General features: G+C 40.6%; 1 protein-coding gene across 1 annotated transcript in view; it reads left to right on the forward strand.

The window, feature by feature from the left end:
* prex1 (phosphatidylinositol-3,4,5-trisphosphate-dependent Rac exchange factor 1) overlaps positions 1-20,794 on the forward strand; it is a 124,733-nt gene that overhangs the window by 32,659 nt on the left and 71,280 nt on the right. Inside the window, exons 5-12 of the mRNA XM_034086497.2 lie at positions 7-108; positions 372-533; positions 5,314-5,447; positions 5,757-5,872; positions 8,355-8,504; positions 12,726-12,873; positions 17,861-17,961; positions 20,600-20,703. Of these exons, the coding sequence (XP_033942388.1) occupies positions 7-108; positions 372-533; positions 5,314-5,447; positions 5,757-5,872; positions 8,355-8,504; positions 12,726-12,873; positions 17,861-17,961; positions 20,600-20,703 (1,017 nt within the window). The remainder of the gene's footprint in view (positions 1-6; positions 109-371; positions 534-5,313; positions 5,448-5,756; positions 5,873-8,354; positions 8,505-12,725; positions 12,874-17,860; positions 17,962-20,599; positions 20,704-20,794) is intronic.

The raw sequence follows: 20,794 nt of genomic DNA on the forward strand, positions 1-20,794 counted from the left end.
CTATAGCACTGTATGCTCCTGGGTGGGAAGAAGAGCACAGATGTCCCCCTGGAGGGCTACCTGCTCAGCCCCATTCAGAGGATCTGCAAGTATCCTCTGCTGTTGAAGGTACTGTCCAAACTGCTGCACTGATGTCCTGATGCTGTCATCAAATGATAACCGCTTTGATTAAAGCCTGCTTAGACTTTTACATTACATGGCCACAGCGCAAATCATAATGTATCCTTAGTGATCGGTACATACCTGTGTATAAAAGCCTCTCGCCATTAAAGGTCACAGAAGACTCTATAACCATATAAGTGTTTTTTTATTTGCTTCCTTCTGGACATTCTACAGCTTTTGTTTGAAAACGTTCCCCTTTTCATCACTAGGAGCTTCTAAAGCGGACCCCTAAGAAGCACGCTGACTATCCGGCAGTGGAGGAAGCTCTGCAGACCATGAAGGCCGTCTGCTCCAACATCAATGAGACCAAGAGGCAGATGGAGAAACTGGAGGCTCTGGAACAGCTGCAGTCCCACATCGAGGGCTGGGAGGTGAGAGCAAGCAGGTCAAAGACAGAGAGTAGTCGTAAAGAGGGTCATATGTCGAAAAATATGCGTGGCATTCAACTCGGACAGTATAACCCCAGTCCCGTTTTACAAACATGCGACTCACCAATTTGAGTTCGGGTCATGCAGAAGTGTTTTTAAAAAGTATTATTTTTTTCAGGAAATGTATGTTTTCGGGAAAGACAATTTGGGATGTGGATTATACTGCACAACCTGCGTGAGAGTTTATAGACGGATGTTTTCAAACATATTCCTTTAGGCTTTTTACAGTTGTTTAAATCTTTGTTCACTGTGGATTATAGCTTGGTGAATTGAAGAAAATATTAAAAGACAATATAATGTTTTGCGCGAAAACCTAATTATCACAAAACTACTGTAGGGTTGAGCATTGTAAAACCAAATAATAGATCAGCTAAAACAGTCGCTTTCAGAAAATTGCATCAATTGACTCGAGTGCAGTTTTTAAAACCAGGAAATGCCAACATTTATGCCATATAACTATACTGGAGGAATGCATTAACATATGATATGCTATATATTGCCCTGCCCTACCATAAATGTATGCATTAAAAAAAGGTTTTATTATTAAATTAAAGGCAACAAAAGTTGATATACAGATTATGATTTTTTTTAGGGTGAAGTATATCTTTACATTAGGATAAAAGGTTGAGAGGTGAAACCTTGAGAGGTGCAAGATGGAGACCAAATGGCTAGATGAAGTGCTGTGACATTCAGAGAGTGAAAAAGTGTAAGGAAAGAAGGTCCTACTTTTCTGAGAGCATCCTGAATGTGTTATTTGCACAAGGTTTCTGACAAATGAAACAAATCCTGTGACAAAACCACTGCAACCTCATCCAGATTTATTCTAGAAAGACTTCCACCATCTATCTTAAGAGTTACTACTGCAGCCAAATAGGGGCCACGGACGGGGCTTGGGAGCCGAACGAAGGGTCCAGTGCATTTTTCACGCCTCCCTCAACCACCACAACAGAGGCCTTGTCTAAGCAGGCACCAATGGGACAATCCTCCCACTCAGGGTGCCAGGGGGGGGGGGTGCCAACAGGCACACTGCCCAATCAGAAAGGACCCTAGGAAGCAGAGCTGCACTCTCACATGCATTGGGAGGGTTATATGAGGGGACCTTTTTGGAGGGGGCAGAGGAAGAAAAATGAAGGATGGAACCACAGAGTGGGCCCCACTGGGACATCCCACAGCTCGCATGCCAGAATGTACCCGTGTTCTCCCCTTCCCTCAGAAAAATGACCCTGATATTTGGGTGTTTAGTTTGGCAATGAAAGTAAATGCAGAATATATCCTGGTCCATCTTGTGATGAATAATATATTATCGATTTTATTCTAGTCCACGGTGTGTGCTTTAGCCACTGTGATGTCCCCCAATTTGTATTTGATATATATATATATAAGTATATATATATATATATATATATATATTAGGGCCGGGACTTTAACGCGTTAATTAAGATTAATTAATATATATCTCAAGATCTCAGCAAGTATTGGTGAAGTGATGAACTAATCATAGCAAAAGGTTTAGAGAAATAATTAAATTACTTTGATTTTCGGTTTGAAATCTACAGTATATATTTAGCAAAGCTATCAAGTGCCCTTCTAGTTAAACAATGAATTTGAAGACATCATTTGAATCATTCTGACTGATTCCCATTATTTTATACACAAAGCTGTTTGAGTGGAAATAATTGTAAGATGCTATCCCAAAGCACCTGGTATCGTCCCTTTCAGATCGGTGATGGGGTTAATGTTGGGCTGATTTATCTTAATTGCTTGAACATGAATGATTGTTGAAGCCACATGAGTCACTGGCATTACATCACTGCCAAAATCCAACTTTTCACTTGAAAAACTGATGCATTCAGTTGAAAACATTAGTCGTTTTTTGTGGTCCAAGACAGGCAATTTCTGTGCTCTTCCTCTGAACAACTCAAAAAGGCACTTCACCCCCTCCCCCCCAGAGAGCCTCCAATATTGCAGCATTAGTCTCGCTCCTATTTCCTCTCTCCAGCCACTCTGTGGGCTAATCACCTCCAGCTCTAATGGAAGAGTCCGCCAGAAGTGCCGAATCAGACCCAGACGCATTACCGCTGCTCAGATCCACTCCCGTACATACACCACCACTGTGTGTTGCACGCTTCCATATACATTATAAATGCAGGAAAGCATAGACATGCATGCACATGACAAGAGGTAAAAGTTTCCAACCCCCCAACCTCAGGTTAGTGCAGTCAACATGAGGTCGAATCGATAGTCTGAAACACGACCCCTCCCCAGACTGGTCGGTATTCACCTTAAGGAAAACCTCTGATTTCTTTTTTCTCTCTCAACAAACTCAGGAGGGATGAACATCCGTCATAAATATATACTCATGGGAATCAATTATGGACGCTTGAGAGTGGGGGTGGGCAGCAGGGGGTTTCCACAGGTCTCCGGTGGACCCATGTCAGATGGATCAAAGACGACAGTGAAGTCCACATCTGATCTATCTCTGTGTGTGTGTGGGGGTGTGGTGAGGGGTGGTGGGCTCTCTATAAGCCAACGGGGAGGGGGGGGGGGGGTTAGAGCCTGGCTTGCACATGGGTGCATTTAGTTCCAGATGATTTGGAGGGAAATGATGCGTTTAACAATGAGTAATGAGATGTCTTTACCCCCAATTGTTCTATTTTATACCTTCTATGGACTCTATGAGGTTGTACATTTTAAATTGAAGTCCATTGAATATTTCTATGATTGTTTCACATTTTTACAATAGGAAATACTTTCATCCATTATTCACAAATCGAAACGGAGCATGTGAGTGCATGGTTGCTCATGTGTATATCTGTATTCTGTTCCCTAGATGGAAATGTGAAAACACTGAAAATCTTCCAAAATGATTGTTGCCTTAATAATTGTAGGTATTGGTCCTGAAGTTTAGCCACTTAGTGATAAGGTTAGATAGGCTTTATTATGCTTTTGGGGGTTTTCCCTTTCCTATAGTGTTTACACATGTTTGTGTAAACACCCCCCCCCCCCCTACCTGAAACGTGTCGTATGGACTTTGTTTACTTTTGTAACATTTGTGTTTTCTAATGAATAGTGCTCCAACTGTTGAACGTTAAAACATGTAAACCCAGTTGAAGGACACAAAACAAACATGAACGTACACATTAGCATAATGGGGCCCCTTTAATATTACACCATGCTAGGGTCGATCAACAAAGCTTTTCTCAATCAGTTCCAGATTGGCGTCAACAACCTCATTTACTACGACAGGTTCATTAATCACTCAAAATTGTAATCCTCTAAAATCTAGTAACTCCCAAAAAATCAGCAAGGAGGTACTCGTACACCTCTCAATGTTCATCTAAACGTACAGTAATTTAAATACAGTAAATGTATCATTAAATACATGTTGAACAGGCAAACATTGTACTTGTTGAAGCGGTTGCATCCATGGTGTTGACTGTGAAACACCAGTGCTTGTGGTTTGCCTCATGCTGCTTCGAAAGGTTATATTGGTCTTAACCGGTTGGGGTGTATTCAATAGCTGAGGAGAAGCTGCTTTAAAGAAAGGCTCGATCACATCCTGTGAAGGTGGTAGGTAGGCTGCAGAGTCACATAATGCCTGTTCCTGTGTAAGAACAAGGGAGTGGGCTACTCTTTAATATCTCACATTCTACATTTCCTTTTTACTTAGGTTTGCTGCACGGTTCCTCTATGCAACCGTTGCATTTGAATATGTGAGGATGCAGGCATGTGTTTGTAGTGCTTTCACATCCTGAGAAGAGAATACAAAGGCTTTGTTTGTTTTAGCGCCCCACAGGAAACTAAAAGTAGGCCATGGTAACAGTTTTCCGAGGCAATAACTTTGTGCATCTAATTAACGAACATATTATAAATAAGCTAAAAAGTCAAGTTCAAGACACTGCAGTAATGTAGGAGAAACTCTCCAGTCTCTATCGGTTATTTAAACGTGATGCTAACTGTTCCAGCAGTTGTTTTCTATTTGCAGATTTGCATTGGGTGTAAACTGAAGAAGAGGTACTCAGATTCTTTACTTAAAGAGGCCCTATTGTGCTTTTTGGGGTTTGCCACTTCCTGTAGTATGTTGGATGTTTTTGTGTGCATGTAATTGGTCTGCATAGGCCGACATTCCAAATCATTTTGAACATTAAAGCATGGAAACATGTCACCGTACAGGCACAACATACTAATACAAACCTGCAAAGTAGCATAACATAGCCTCTTTTAATGTAGTGCATTACAAAAATAATTAAGAAAAGTGAATATAGGGGGAAAAAAGTACAATATTTGACTCAGGCGGAATTATAAAGTAGCATTAAATGGAAACCCTCCAGTAAAGTACGGCTATGTCAAAATAATACTTACAGTAAGTGCGGTTATTGAGTAAATGTACTTAGTTCTCCGTCTCGCACAAATTGGAGTTGGGTGAGGAACAGATTTGTTTACTCTTTCCTATCAGTGACATTGGAATGAAAACAAGACGTTCACAATGTCAGAGTTGAATTTCGCATTGTTTCGCTAAGGTTGTGAACTTATCAAGTTTTGATACAGACAGAATTGTTATCTTTGCAATTTCCAAATGTAGTGCTATTTCCATGATCAAACAATTATCAACTTGACACCATGGCCTTGATTCCTTGATATAACAGCAAAGTGTTGTCAACTTTTAATGTTGTTACAGTCCACATGTCAGTAGCTAACTACTTTTTTTTATCTTTTTCTTCAGGGCACCAACCTGACAGATATCTGCACAGAGTTGCTGCTTCATGGAAATCTCCTTAAAATCTCAGCAGGCAATATCCAGGAACGCGTCTTCTTCCTGTTCGACAACCTCTTGGTTTACTGTAAGCGGAAGTCCAGGTGAGGAAGGCGACCGTTACCCAACTACACTGAAGCTTCTACAAGCATGTCAAAGAAAGCATTCAAATATATTTGTATTGGCTGACTACTGGAAAAAAGCCAGACATGGAAAATTGCAGCAAATTCCCGTTTGTGCAGACAGGTTTTCAGTATGCAAGCAAAACAGAAACAACTACATGTGTCTGCTGCTCCCATACATGTCTCTAAATGTACATGTGTTAAAGACACAAGTTCTTGTCTCACGGTTGCACCAGAAACTGCGGATGTTTTCCCTGCAGAGTGTAACCACAGTGTTGTCCCATTTTCTAGGGTTTCTGGAAAGAAGTCCACCAAGAGGACCAAGTCTATCAACGGGCCCCTCTATGTGTTCAGAGGCCGAATCAACACCGAGGTGATGGAGGTGGAAAATGTGGAAGATGGAACAGGTTGGTGTTTGCCCTTCAGTGTTACCTTTGGAGACTGTCTGTATGTCCATTCATGAAACTCTCCCAGGGCATGTTGGTGATTTCTAATGAGCCTCTGGTTAGTATATATAAGAGAGTATCAGCAAAATGTGAAAAATAAGACCAGGAATGTCTTTATTTTATTTGCAAAGGCAAAATGTGAAGAATAAAGTTGAATTCTAGGTGTATGCACTAATGGTTTAAGTTTGATGTGTTTTCTTCATTTGTTGCCTTATTTCTAACTACAGTTTGACTTCGTTCCCAACATTTCACCTTAAGTCTCAACATGTTTTTGAATACGCTGAATCTATTCTCAACAAGTCCGACCTAATTCTTGACATTTTGACTTCATTTTTAACATTTCGACTGTATTCTCGTCATTTTGCTACTATTTTTAAAAAAATATTGAGAATGTATTCACAACATTTCGATGTAATTCTTGCAATTTTACAATTCCATATCAACATTTTGACTTTGTTCTCAAAGGTTTTGCAACTTTTTTGTCCACATTTCAATTTCTTTTTGAGAATTTGACTACATTCTTTAAATGTCACCTCTATTTTGACATCTTTAATCGTTAAGTAAATTAGAATTTCATATGCCTGTCCCAAATACTCTCACATATTTCAGATCTTAACCAATCTTTTTATTTAGTTCACTGATATCACAGGTTGCAAAAACTCACATTGTGCATACATAGTAACAACCCCAATTGAATTTGCCTACATGTCTATTTCACACTCTGCCATTTAGAAAGCCCTGCTTGGATATGAATCAGGTACTTGTTGACAGTTTGGGTGGAGTATCATACGTGCGCCTAGTTTCAAACAGGATGTAGCTTGCAACCTCGTGTGCCACCTTTTGATGTCAGCTATTCAGTAATGGCTTGAGGTGTTGATACAGATCTGTAGTGCAAAAGCAACCCAGAGCCAGAAGAGAAACCTGATGCGCTCCAATGTGGCGTTGAGTTATTGTGCCAAAGATAAACGACTCTTCTGTGGGCTTGTTGTTATACTGTTGTCCCGGCTTATTTTGCTATTGTGGTTTGTTGCGAGGCACTGTGCTGGGCTCAGTAGAAACACTTCATCTTCCTCTCTCTCACGTTTCCTCTTTTCTGTTGTTCTCGTCAGTGCTGGCAAAATATGGTGCACGGTCACATGACCTTTTTTTTCTATGTGTTTGGTGCTAGCTGTCACGTTTAGGCTTCTGTAGGGGAAACCACATAGAAAAACATGCCTTATTCGCAGAACATTGAGAACGCTTACATTTCTGAACGCCTAAATACTGTGAAATGCGTGAGGGGTTATTTGTCAAAAGCTTGAATGGAAACGTTATGTTTTTGTTTAATATGCTGCTAGCTTAAAGGGGACTTATTATGTACATATTTGTATTTAATGCCTCTACTGTGACATGTCTCCATGCTTTAATGTTCAAAAAGCTCTTTATTTTTCTCATACTGCCTGTGCTGCAGCACCTCTTTTTACCCTCTGTCTGAAACCAGAGCCCAGTCTGCTCTGATTGGTTAGCTGGCTGGCTCTGTTGTGATTGGTCAACCAATTAAAGATGTCTTTGAGAGATAGCCAATGAAAGTGTGAGTGTTAGTAAAATAAGGACTCGAATAGAGGCATTTCAGGCAGGGGGAGAGAGAACTTTTAGATTTGAGCCATTGCAGAACATTTACATGCACAGCAACTGACACACTACAGGAAAGGGAAGACCCCAAAAATAAAAATAAAGAAGTTATCTCAAATAGCAATTTGTTGGTTAAAGCATTAACAACGTCCTCCCTTTTACTGACTTATACACCTTGTTGCCTTTATAAATGCCTCCTTGCAAGATATCAGCATGTACTCAAACAACATTTCACCAAAATCCATCTTTTCCGTTCCATTTGCTTCAAAGATAATGTTCTTCCCTCCTCAGCAGGAGCTGCTCCCTGTGGGTCTCAGAGTATCAGATCTATTTATATGACCTTTGAGCGTGAAAGACTAATGCACCCCATTAGCAGCCACCATTCATTATTCAGGAGCTTGCTCACCTGCAGCTCAATGGATAATACAATTAGAAAGCGGGTACGAGGAGAGATTTTGCAGAGTCAGTGGTAACAGGGTCTTTTACTGCTCTCCCGGTGCATCGTGTTTATCTCATTAATTGGTTTGTAAATCATTGCTCGAGTCCTATTTGGAGATAACTTCAATATTAACAAGATTCATTTGATTACTCTACTGATTGCTTCACTTTACTTACCACTGAGGTCAGCGTTGACATAGTGCTGTGGTTTTTGTGTCATTCTTTCCAAATGAAATGCTTAGGGGGGAAAGAACATGTGAGATCATTCAAGTGCATGTTATTTTAATGAGGTGAACTCTTTGCTTGTTTAAGGGCCATTCAAGACTTCAAATGTTTTACATGATGACTCCGGTCTCATTTTAAAGACAAATTACTTGATTTTTTTTCTTTGCAGCGGACTATCACAGCAACAACTACACGGTGACTAACGGCTGGAAGATCCACAACACTGCGAAAAACAAGTGGTTTGTCTGCATGGCCAAAAATGCAGAAGACAAGCAGAAGTGGCTGGACGCCATCTTGAGAGAACGGGAGCAGAGAGAGAGTGAGTAACACTTTTTTTTAAAGGCAATTTATGGTGCTTCTGGTTTATGGCTCTGATGGCGCACACCAGAGAATGGTCCTTATTTTGTACCAGCGTTCCCCCAATGGAGGATGTAGTGGCTTTCCAAAGATACCAACCATATTTTTTACAGTGGAACTAACGGGTATTATTTACAGTATCTCAAATCTTTGTTGATGTTGTGTTGAAGGGCTGTTGTCTTAGGATGCATTAGTTTCAGCCTCGTGTAATAATGGGAACTAATAATGGAATTCATATTTTTAAAAAGCAGGCGGGCCCTGGGGCTTGGGGGGGTTTGGTCCCTATGCGGAGGACCCGGGTTCAAATCCAGCCTGGGACCATTTGTCCTATGTTGTCCTTTATTATGGTTATTGTAAAGTTAGTCTTTAATTTCATACTGATTAACATTTTAAAAATATCTCAAAATGTCTACTTACCTCCCTATTCTGTTAGAACCCTGAATAAACTGGCAACTGCGTATTCAATTCCATTTACTTATAAAAAAAATATATATATACAAGTGCAATCATAAGGCCAGACTGGTCCTTACAATGGGATGGTTGTGGGTTCAATCACAGCCCCTGCCGTTAACATTTAGATGTATCCTTGGGCTCCCAACAGTGTGTGAATGTGTGTGTATGGCAGCAGGGCAATTGCATAAATGCAGACTTGTGTATATAAAAAGCCCTTTAGACTGAATAAAGCACTGTATAAATGAAGTCTATTTTCCATTTACCATAAGACAGAATGGAGGTATGTGAAATGGGACACCCTGATAAACTATCTGAAGCTTTAGAATAGGGGCATAGACACTAAAACAAAGTATTTTCAATATATGTTACTAACACATCTAGTTATTGGCTTAAATTCATGTATTTTACAAAAACATTTACAAGCTAAAAAACACCTACTACTAACCAAATACATAGTGCTTTCTAATCCTCACTATCCAACGCTTTACTAGCCACTCTATCTGCCCTACATGTTAGTGTCACCTTATATTCAACACCGATACAGGCTCAGTTAGCTCTCCCACAGTAGAGAGTGTGTGCTGAAGACCTGGGTGTAGTGTTTGTGTCCTTTTGGTTATGTCCCACCTTGAATACGGTGTGTTTCATAAACAGAGGCTTAGGTGACATGACGTCTACAGTTGGCCTGGTTGACCTGTGCACTGAGCAGAGGCTGCTGCTTCAACAATCTCTTCCCTTTAAAAAAATCAATGCAGCTGTGGTGTCTAATCAAATCCCTCCGTGTGATGAGTCATTTGCAAACAACAGCTGTGCTAAAAACAGCATCTTTGTCAAACGCTTTGAATAGATAAGCATTCTTTTTGTCAAAGAAAGTGAAAGTCAATGACGTCATGCATGCTTGGATCTATTTTACCTAGAATAAAGAGTGTTTGCATTGACTTAAAAACACAGTTGTATCCATGTCCAGCTGTTGGTTTTGAAGCCATATAATGAATTGACATGACAAAGCTCTGGATTAGTTTGCAGAAAATCTAGTGTATTTAGTCTCACCATTTCAAAAACACTTCATTCATTGATGATCAAAAATAAGCCCTACACAGCGCCACATCCACCGATTTGAGATTAGTAATGCAAACTGATATTCTTGTTGCTCTTTCCGACTTCCCTCTTTTGTCTTAAAATGTGTTCCCACCTGTTCAGCTGTGGCCATCTGTCTTTGTTATGTTGTGTGCCTTAGACAGTGTGAAAGGCTTTAAACCAGATTTGGGGAGGTACACAACTGGTCACCTGATAGCATTGATGGCTAAAAATCCCTGAAGCTAATAGAATGGGATTTGGCGGGAAATGAGCAAAGAAAAAGAGTTTTAGCTTCATTTAATCACCGATGTCAACACTTTTTGTTAACAAATCTTTTCTATGTTTACATTTAAAACGCATCCAGAGTGTACATTGGACGTCACTAGCGTCTGATTCTGTGATAAAAGGGTTTCAGGTTAGAAGTAAGTACGGAGGAGTGAGCTGCAGCTTGTGGTGTTTGGTTTCAACCCCGGCGGAAATCGACCTGAGGCTAACAGATGCAGATCAGTCACAGTGCCCATTTCCCCCACACTCTCCTTTCTATTACCCCCTCTACAGTATACTCTGTCCTTACCTTTCTCTCACCTCTTCGCTACAGTGTAGACAGCTACATGATAGTATTTTTCTTCAATAAATCCTAGTTATGTTCCACTTTTTCCGCATGACTCCACTCCTGACACGCCTTGTTCGATATGACTTTCTCCACGCTGTGGTCCTTCCCTATGTTGGACATGTGGCTCTTCCCAAACCCTCCTAAAAGACTTTCATTGTTCAACACTGCCAGCTGGAGGTGTTTTGTCCTATCACTATTTTCACGGCAGTTTAAGAGAAAATGCGTGGGGCAGATAATGCGATAGGGTATTAGTTTGTGCCAGGAAGACGAGGAGCAGCACAAGACAAACTCTGACAGCTGGAACAGAAGCTGAGGGGCCTCTGCTGCGCTGGACAGGCTCCGTCTGTTGTTCAATGACACTCATTGTTTAAGTCTACTCCAGCTGCTGTCAAATGTAATATAACCCAACCTCCATCACCCAGTGCAGAACCCCAGAGAACCTATGGGAAAAATGAATTCAATAGTTCGTTTTACGCCTCTTTTTGCCTTTAAGTTGGTCAGACTTCCAAAAGAGTTGTCACTTAACTTTCTCCCTTAAACCGCTAAAAGTTGCATAATGCAGACCCAATGAAATGTGTGACCTCTGCCAAAGAGGTTATATTTCGGCTTAGTCTGTTGACTGTCTGTCAGCAGGATTGTGTACAAATGATTAAAACCTGGTGTAAGGGTGTAGCATGGGTCATGAAGAACTTATTACAAGGTGGATATAGCCCGTTTCACTTTCATTAGTATTGCTAGGTTTGGATTCATGTGGGTTGGGGATGATGTTAAAAATGTGTTTCCACCTAGGATAATTCACACGAAAGGCCCCTCAAAATGGTACAACAACTCGTATGTATCAACTTTTTAAAAACATTATACAATTCTCATGAACACACCGAAGTTGAAAGAACATCTTCCCAAATTGGGAAATAGGACAATCTGAGAAGCATGTGAAGGCACGATTGGCCTTGGCAGAGGTCTGTGCTCTTTCAGTGCATTTAGTTTTCACTGTATTGCAACATTTGCTCTGGTCCTACAATGTTACACACCCAGCCAACCTCAAGGGAATGTTGAAAAGGCCAAGTGATCAAATGCCTTGCATTGGGGCATAGTTCCCTTGTGTCTTCAAATCATATTTGCAGATCAAAGGCTTCAGCCAAATGTCAGCTGACTGCCAGCAAGGCCGCTATTATGCGGAATCAAGAACCAGTTGAAAACCAGGTCCAGAAGCTGTCATGTTTGTCTGACAAATGTGCAAATCTACCTGCAAAAACTCACTGGCAAGGAACATCGATCCAGGGTACGGCCACATTTTACGAAAAATGATGACTACTACAACAACAAATTGACCGATACGAAGCGTCAATAATGGAATTGGAATCAACAACAATGTATTATTTCCTATCCCTGAAGGAGAAGCGGCACTACATGCGTGAATACCTTTTAGTCGCGTTCAGCAGCTTGATGTGTCTCTCAGTAGAGTTAAGCAGCTTATGAAGGCGCAGTGCAGCAGAGTTAGATGCCCCAGTCAGGAAGTTTCTCAGTGTGTTTCAGAAGTTCATCAAACCCCACGGTGAGCTTAAGCAGCTCAAACTGTGAACTCACTGGAGAGGTTCTATCGGGGCATCGGGCCTTACAATGGGCCCTCACATGTTCTGCTTTACAATAGAGCAATAATAGTCAACAAACTAGCCCACACTGCCCTCCTGAACTCTACTCACTCCACAAAACAACTCGTCTAGGAGAGATAAACATCTGGGTTTGTTTCAGAAGGTTGAAGCGAACCCGAGCTGCAGTGCTTTGGTCCTGGCTTCATTTCATCTGCACAATACCAGAACACAACCAGGAGAAGGGCCCGTTTGTCTGTTTTAACAGAACCATGACAGCCTTTGCCTTTTGGCTTTGGCACGTGAAAGAAGCCGCTAAAACCAATTGGAAATTTGTTTCCAGTAATGGTTCTGCTGTATTTGTTTTGCCATTGTGATTCATGTTCCTTTTATTATAGAAAAGTCTTATTCCATTGACGGGAATCTGACAGTTTTTTTTCTCTTTTGTTCGTAGGTCTCAAACTGGGAATGGAGCGGGACGCCTACGTGATGATTGCAGAGAAGGGGGAGAAGCTCTACCACATGATGATGACCAAAAGTCGCCACCTGATTAAAGATCGACGCAGGAAGCTCAGCATTGTGCCCAAGTGCTTCATGGGAAAGTGAGTTTCTTTATTTCCCTTAGTGCCTGGTTTTCTTGAGGTTCCAAGAATGTGACTGCAATGCTGTTCACCAGGGGGTCCTTACAAAAGCGCTGTTACATAAGATCGGCATTCTTTCAAAAGAGCCTGTATCCAGTCTCCCCAAGTTCTGGCAAGGTGCCTAAACTGTTTTATCCCTACATCCTCTTGTCTGTAATGAGCCCCCCTTATAGTCTCCTCTCACAGTTCATAGAAAGGACCAAGTTGCTCCCTACACACTCCTATCATGGAGCACACACTCACACATCCAGACTTTCATTAGCAAAGGAACTTTAACTGAGGCTCTGCAACAAGCCATCGCTGTCCCCTTTATGTGTCAGGACAATGAGAGACCTGCTTAGGTTTCCCTAATGCCAGTAATTGTGAGATCCTGAGCAGCAATTAAAATTCTTTCAGGCACCATTTTAGTAAGAAACAAAGAATAAAAACATGGAAAGACTTCAAAGGTGATGACCATTTAAAGAGAAACCAGGGAGCAACCGTTTGTGTCTTCACCACTGCCAACATGGCCTCTTTCGAGAGATGTGTAGTAGACACTGCATTGACTACTTTCAAATCAGTTACAGGAATGTAATGGGTCACTTAAAAATGTAATGGTGTGTCTGCGAGACATGTTCAATCTTTGTGGCGTCATGTGAACTCCTTGTCTGGGATTTTTCTTCTCTCCGTCCAAGGCACCTGCTTTCAGGAACTTCATTCTGCATAAAAGTACACGTCCGCATTAAGCACTCTCCTTCCCTGTCAGAGTATACTGTATTAAGAACAGTGCGTTACTAGCATACTTCAGAAGCCTTAAAGTCAAGAGAGAAGAAAATCTATTCTGGTGATCAATTTTCTGTCTGATTTAAATGGGTTTCTCTCTTTATGACTCAAGAAGGAAAGGAAAAATGTTTTACTTCGAAGATCAATTTTGAATCTTTTTTTTTTTTCATCCTTGAAAAAGAGTGGGATAAAAACGTTTTTGCCAGTATTGAAACTTTTTTGTCAGGAATAGTTTTGTCTTAGTTTATGCTCATTTCAGCAAAGGGCAACACTTCCCTATATTCTAGTTGTTTGTTTTCTTACAGGTGAATTTCAATTTCTGCACTTGAACAAGTTATGTAACAGTATTTACATTTCTTTCCTTTGGCTAGAAATAGTCGGCTTTAATATATGCAATATCCAATATATGTGTTTGTGAGAACATTCAGAACTCACTTGATGAATATAATGCTTGCAAAACATTTTTACTACCTTTGTCACAGAAGAATTTTCTTTTTTAAAAGATTGCTGATTATCCTTTCAAAACCTTTGTTGACGTTAGGAAAAAGTCAAGATAACATAGATCACCAGCATATCTTATTTCACTTGCGTCCTCATGGTGTTAATAGTATTCTCGTAGAAGGAATGTTCTTATTTTCAGTTTGTCTGCCTCTCTCCCTCACCCTGTTTTCACTTTCGATCACCTCCCACTTTCCTCTTTTAATCACTCAGTCATTTCCTGCTGATAAGTGCAAGCTGCATTAGCTCTGCATTTGTCTTTCTGATGAAATTAGATGAGATGCTGACAGCCGGCTGATAGCACCCTGTTGCCTTGATAGCATCATCCCATCATCCTTCTGCTATCTAATATTAGAAGATGGTCGGTGTTAACACACTTTAAATGTGTTAATGGTACTTGTTTGGTCATGCCAGTGCTCGCCTAACATCGTTTGTTAGGATTTAAAGCAATGGTATTTGATCAAATTGAAGTGTCTTATTTTTTTCTCTTTGTTTGTGCTAATAGGAGTGCTAACGCTAGCAGAAAATGATATCATATCTACCCTCAATTTCTGCATGATTTTCTTTTGTTCTAGCTTTTGTTTTTCTAACAAAATGTAGCATTAGGCGCATTCACACCGCAGTACTTTTCCCACAAAGATTCATGAGAACTTAGTTCATGAGAACGCTTTAGTTCTCATGAACTAAGTACAAATCGCATTCACACCGGAATAAGTCCCTGGGGGAGGATTAGGCAAATGAAGCCGCTGACGTCACTTCTTCTTCTTCTTCTGCTTTGGGTTTACTGGCAGGCCGCAAACCACTTCACGGCGAATACTGCCGCCCAAAGTCCCCGGCCGGAAGTCCCCGAGTAAATCGCCAGAACGCCGACACCTCCTCATCTCCACCGCTCCCATGTTTTATTTTGTGTTGCCATAAGTTAGTCTCTCTGCGTTTCTGCGCTGGGCTAATGCTAATGATGCTAATGCTAATAATGCTAATGCGAGGATAATAAAATGGCGGCTTCACAAAACTTTTTGGGAGTTTTACGGGGCGTGGTTTGCAATGCGCCCAGCCAATCAGACATAGGAACCTTTTTCTCCCACGAAAGTCCCTGCTCTCTAGCTAACGGGACATTTCCAACACATCTCCGAGCTGTTGACCAATTATAACAGCTAACCAATCAGATCAGACTGGTCTCTGGTTTCAGACGGAGGGTGAAAAGAGGTGCTTCAGCACAGGCAGTATGAGAAAAATAAAGAACTTTTTGAACATTTAAGCCATACTTGCCAACCCTCCCGATTTTCGCGGGAGACTCCCGATTTCATTGACCTCTCCCGGTTTCCTCCCGGGGTCATATTTCTCCCGCATTTCTCCCGATTTCTGACAAAATCAGATTTACTCAGGACTGTTTCCACTCGGCCTGTAATACAGCTACACCATTGTTTGGTTTCCATGGTAGCGCGTCTCTTTAGCAGCGCGCGCAACTCAAAGTCTGAGAGGGTGAGGAAGATAGTCACAGAAAACTGAACAAGAATCGACAACACGACCCTCTGCTCACTCCTTTCCTGTAGCCCACACATATGCTCCATCAAGGATGGTGCTACAGGCCGCAAGGCAGTGCACTTACCACTACAATAAGCATGTTAATGTTAATCTAATACAGCTCCGGCGATGATCCACTAGCACCCCCCCCCGCGGTGGTTTTGAAATGCTCCCGATTTCTGAGGTCTCAAGGTTGGTAAGTATGATTTAAGCATGTGACTGTCCCAGTAGAGGCGCACAATACATATATGAATCCTGAACATGAGCATAATGGGTCCTCTTTAAAATGTAGTGTAAACCTGAAACATAAAAGTTGACACTTCACAGTTTCTGACTTGAAATGTATTTCAGTTATGCTGAACTCAACTAATCATCAGAAGTTATTCCCACAAATCCATTTCCCTTGTCTTCTTTTCCTCCTCTGTGTGTGGCTGAACAAAGTCGGCCTCTTCCTCACACACACATTTCCTGCTCGTCATATTAATTTCCTTTCAAGCTCTGTTTCCAAAATTAACCTGACGCTTACATAACACACACGCACGCACGCACGCACGCACACACACACACACCATCCCCTCCCATTCAGTCCCCTGTCAATGTCAATTAACAGCCACCAGCTTTGACATGAACAAACAGGAAGACAACACAAACGCATACACTAATAACTCAGGCATAATGACACCTTTTTTTCTTTCTTTATTAGGATAAAATATTCCTACCTAGAAGTCAAGTCCAGAAAGATTTCTCACACATTCTGCAAAATTGTTCCCATGCTGGAATGTTTAATCCCAGAATTCACAAACACACACACAAACACACACTAGCTAGCTCCAATTCACTTTTCGTCATCATCTGGGGAACCAATTTCCCTCAGCACCTTGAAAGACGAAGAAGGGGAGAATGTAATTTTCTCCTTCAAACATTTGTTCAGCTCACACTGGCTGTGAAGAAAAGGGGAGCGGAGCCGAAGTGCTTGGATTTGGATGTGTAATGCATATACAGTATGAAAAGCTTGAGGGATATTTGTCGCAAAAAGAGGAACTTCAAAGAAAGTTGAACTGTAGATGTGCTCTGGTCTGTGGTTGAAGTATTTCATTTCAACTGTAAGCCATTTTAAATGTCATGATGGTGCTTTGTGCAAGGCTGTGAATGTACTGTACAGGCCAGCCTTACTACAGAACAGATATATTTCACTGGTCAGGTCAGGTAGGCATACTGAAAGCAATATACTCTGCTTGCAAGGTATGCGGGCACTTTACTCATCACATGTATTATTAAAAGATGGTTAAAGTGAGTTCTGTTGCGTGTGGTTAAAAAAATACCATGCACTGCAACAGAACTCACTTTCCCCTATGTTACCCTATGATATCTGTCCACACAATACACATTTAGCAATCAGAGCCACAGTCAGTAGTGTACAACAGTTGCTGTCATATATTTTTTTAAAAAGCATTTGGTTCATTACTTAAAATGTGAATCAAGATTCCACTTTTATTCTTGGTGTCACGATACGATTCTAAAAGGCTTTGAGAAATGTCCGTATCAAAATGGATTCTTGATTTAGTACATGGGGTCCTTATTTCAGGATTTACTCTAATTGATGTTGAAAATGATGGCATGGAAGCAGAGTAAAGGCTGTATGAGATAATGGGCAAACAAATACAAACCTAAGACTAAAGGCAACATTTACTGTATTGATGCTAAGCTTACACAAAAAGAAACGCATAGTTATATGGTAAATTCAGCATTAACAACTTCAAGTTATAGAAACATGCTGCCTGATAAATAAATACAATTGGTAGGCTAAGGCTAGCTGCCTTTTTATTTCTTAGAAACTTGCCAATTAAATAAAATGTAAAAAAAAAGAAAACACATCCCTCAGAACAAGAGAGGTGTGCATGTTTTATCAGAGTTATATGGTAAGTGTTTAGCTTAAGCCATGCACATGACAATTTTCAGATAAATCTCAACTTTATCGACACAAATCTCAGACAAAGTGTCACCTACGCTGTTTGCATTCAGGGTGAATTTCCACGCCATCAAAAGCACAGCAAGGAGCCCTGTGCCAAAGATGGTTGCATTTTGAAAAACAAAACAGCGTAACGGATCACCAATATAAGACATGTGGGCCTCATCGTATGCTTCGTCTTCTTTGTGTTCTCAGTGAGTTTGTGTCGTGGCTGATAGAGAGCGGAGAGATCAGTAAGTCTGACGAAGGGGTCAACCTGGGACAAGCCTTGCTGGAAAATGGCATCATTCACCATGGTGAGATTAAACAAAATTATTTATTTATTTTCTGCTTTCTTTCTCCCTCTGTTTGTGAAACCTCGATCATCTTCAATTCCTTTCTACTTCTCATCTTTAAGCTCTTGGCAGCTCCTCATATCAGGTATTCTATTTTTAACTTTGTTTAGTCATCTCAACCAAGGCTTTTTTTCTTTTATTCCCATTCTTCTTCAGTCTTTGAGTCATCCATGTTATGAATGTGTACCCCACTTCCAATGTTACGGTAGAAATCACCATAATTGGGTAAAATAAGTGACGGAAATAATTCTGGAAATGTCTCTCACATTATTTCCCCTTCCCTGATTTAGCTTGAGTGGGATATGCACAGGTCAGCCAACCTGAGTGAATTATGCATAGAGCACTGACACAAACAGCTACAATACATAATGTATGAACCCAGAGTATTGCTGAAGGCGCTCTTGTACATAGTAAGTGCTAAACCACTATCACGATTTATACACACCGCCCTCTCAGGGAATTTTTTACCCAATCTTCACATTCCTTAATACCTGTGGAAAATCCCCTGAAATCTTTAGAACAACACAGAGAGGTGGAGTGATGACAGGCAGCGGTCTGTAGGGTAGCAGTGAGGCTTTGTGGGTAAACCATTAGCATCTCAGGCCCTGGAGGCAAAGTGTAGGTTTCACTATAAGTCAGTGAAAAGGAATCAGATGGAGGTAATGTGTGCATTTTATCGTACACAATTCAAGTTTTATCCAATCAGCTGTCCGTGTTCAGGTAACTAAAACACACCCGTTCATACCTTGTAATTTTTCCTTCGCTCCCGTAATCATTCAGCTATCATTTCATGTACTTTACATTCCATATGTGACACTTTACAATGGCTGATTGTGTTGCTTTGGGTTTTATGAGGACATTTTAGGTCTAGACTGAGAAAACCAGCAGCTCTGTTTGAGCACATGCCAACTTGTGGTGGAAGCACGGTGCTGATTTCACCGTCAGGCATCTGTTTATGTATGCATTAGTCATTTTATTCATTCATGTTCTGTGTAGTGTTGAATGAATCATAGATCAAATGTGTTTGTTTGTTTGTTTGTTTGTTGTTGCAAGTTTGGACGTTTTATGGGATTTGGCAGCCGTCCGCTGTGTTAAATATTTGAATTTCATTGCTTACCCAATGCAGACAGAATTTACCACCGCAGTGTTGCTCACACATTTCTCACATCTCGCCTACTGTCTGTACTTACCCTAATATTTTCTGCAGATTAAATGTGTAAAAAAGTCACAGAATATTTGAAAAACAAACCTAATGCTCCACTCAAACCCATTAATATTTTGTAACTTGCATTTTTGAAAATGCTCAGACAAATTCATTACAGCGTGAGTCTCTCACATTTTGTCTCCATAGGCATGCTGTGGCTATTCAGTCACTAATATCTGTAATACATATGGACATTAAATAAAGGCCAGCCATTTACATGTAACAAGCATTAGGAACATTGATGCTCTTCACGATCCTTCTTAATTACATTTCAAACTATGAAACACCATTTATTTTATTTATCTTAAATATCCCCCACTAAAGAGTGGATGAGGAAGGGTTTATTTAATATCTGATGGGTTATGATTCCCCTTGAGGTAGTGCTGCGTACCTGGACTCACATTCAGGTTCAGGTCCGGACTCAAGTCCAGAGGTTCAGGTTCAGGTCCGGACTTATAAGTCCGGACCTGAACCCATGTCTTGTGTCAAGTTGTGTGAGTAACTAAAGTGAACTTATTGTGAGCTAATTATCAATTTCAAATTAACAATAATCAACTCAAATTCAAACTCATCAGGTTTATTGTGCTCCCTTCCAACTTGTGTCTACATTTCTCTACAAAGTACAAATGTAGAAAAAACACTTTTTGCCACTTAGTCTACAAATGACTTATGACAGCAACTACAGTGAACTACTACAAAGTTCAAACATTTATTTCATTTACCAAACTAAAGTAACCAAACAGTCCCTGAGCTGACTGAGCCTAAATCCCTAAAACGTTGCTGAAAGGTAGAGTGTAGAGTAGACTATACGCATTACACTGTTACACACCTACTATACAGTATAGGCTAAACTGTACATGTATTTTCTACAACTCTACATGTGTACATTATACAGTACATACTACATACATAGTGATGTACATACATACTGTTAGAAATTAAAATCAATGTTGATATGGCGTAATTTTGAATTAAATACACTATTTAATTTAAATCAGTTTTATTCTGAAAAAACCGGAAGTTCACACTATTAACTTAACTAATACTTTTATTCTGAAAATTCTTCACTTCCGGTTAGCATTAGCATGTGGCGAAAGGCTACGTTTTCAAACCGTGAATCGAAGGTGAAATTACATGTGATGTTGTACACTGAGCACACTGGGATTAGCACTCATTTATTGACGCTGAATAACGTTTATCAGGGAATGTTTAAATAACAACAGACACTAGAATATACGTAAATGCTAGTTTTTTTGCGAGTCCAAGTACCGGTTCCCGACGTTCCGGTTTTAACCGGACTTGAACCGAAACTTTTTACAAGTCCAGTACCGGTTCGGCTTGCCGGTACGCAGCACTACCTTGAGGTAACATGTTCTCTTTCTGGGTATCTTTCAGTGTCAGACAAGCACCAGTTCAAGAACGAGCAGGTGTTGTACCGATTCCGCTACGACGACGGCACCTACAAGGCCCGCAGTGAGATGGAGGACATCATGTCTAAGGTAACTACAATTCTGTGTATGGATATCTTCGATGGTGATTGATAAGAGATGTAAAACATATATTTTTTTAGATTAAAAAGTGTGTCATTGC

The sequence above is a fragment of the Pseudochaenichthys georgianus genome, chromosome 7 (assembly GCF_902827115.2).
Source record: "Pseudochaenichthys georgianus chromosome 7, fPseGeo1.2, whole genome shotgun sequence".
NCBI lineage: Eukaryota > Metazoa > Chordata > Actinopteri > Perciformes > Channichthyidae > Pseudochaenichthys > Pseudochaenichthys georgianus.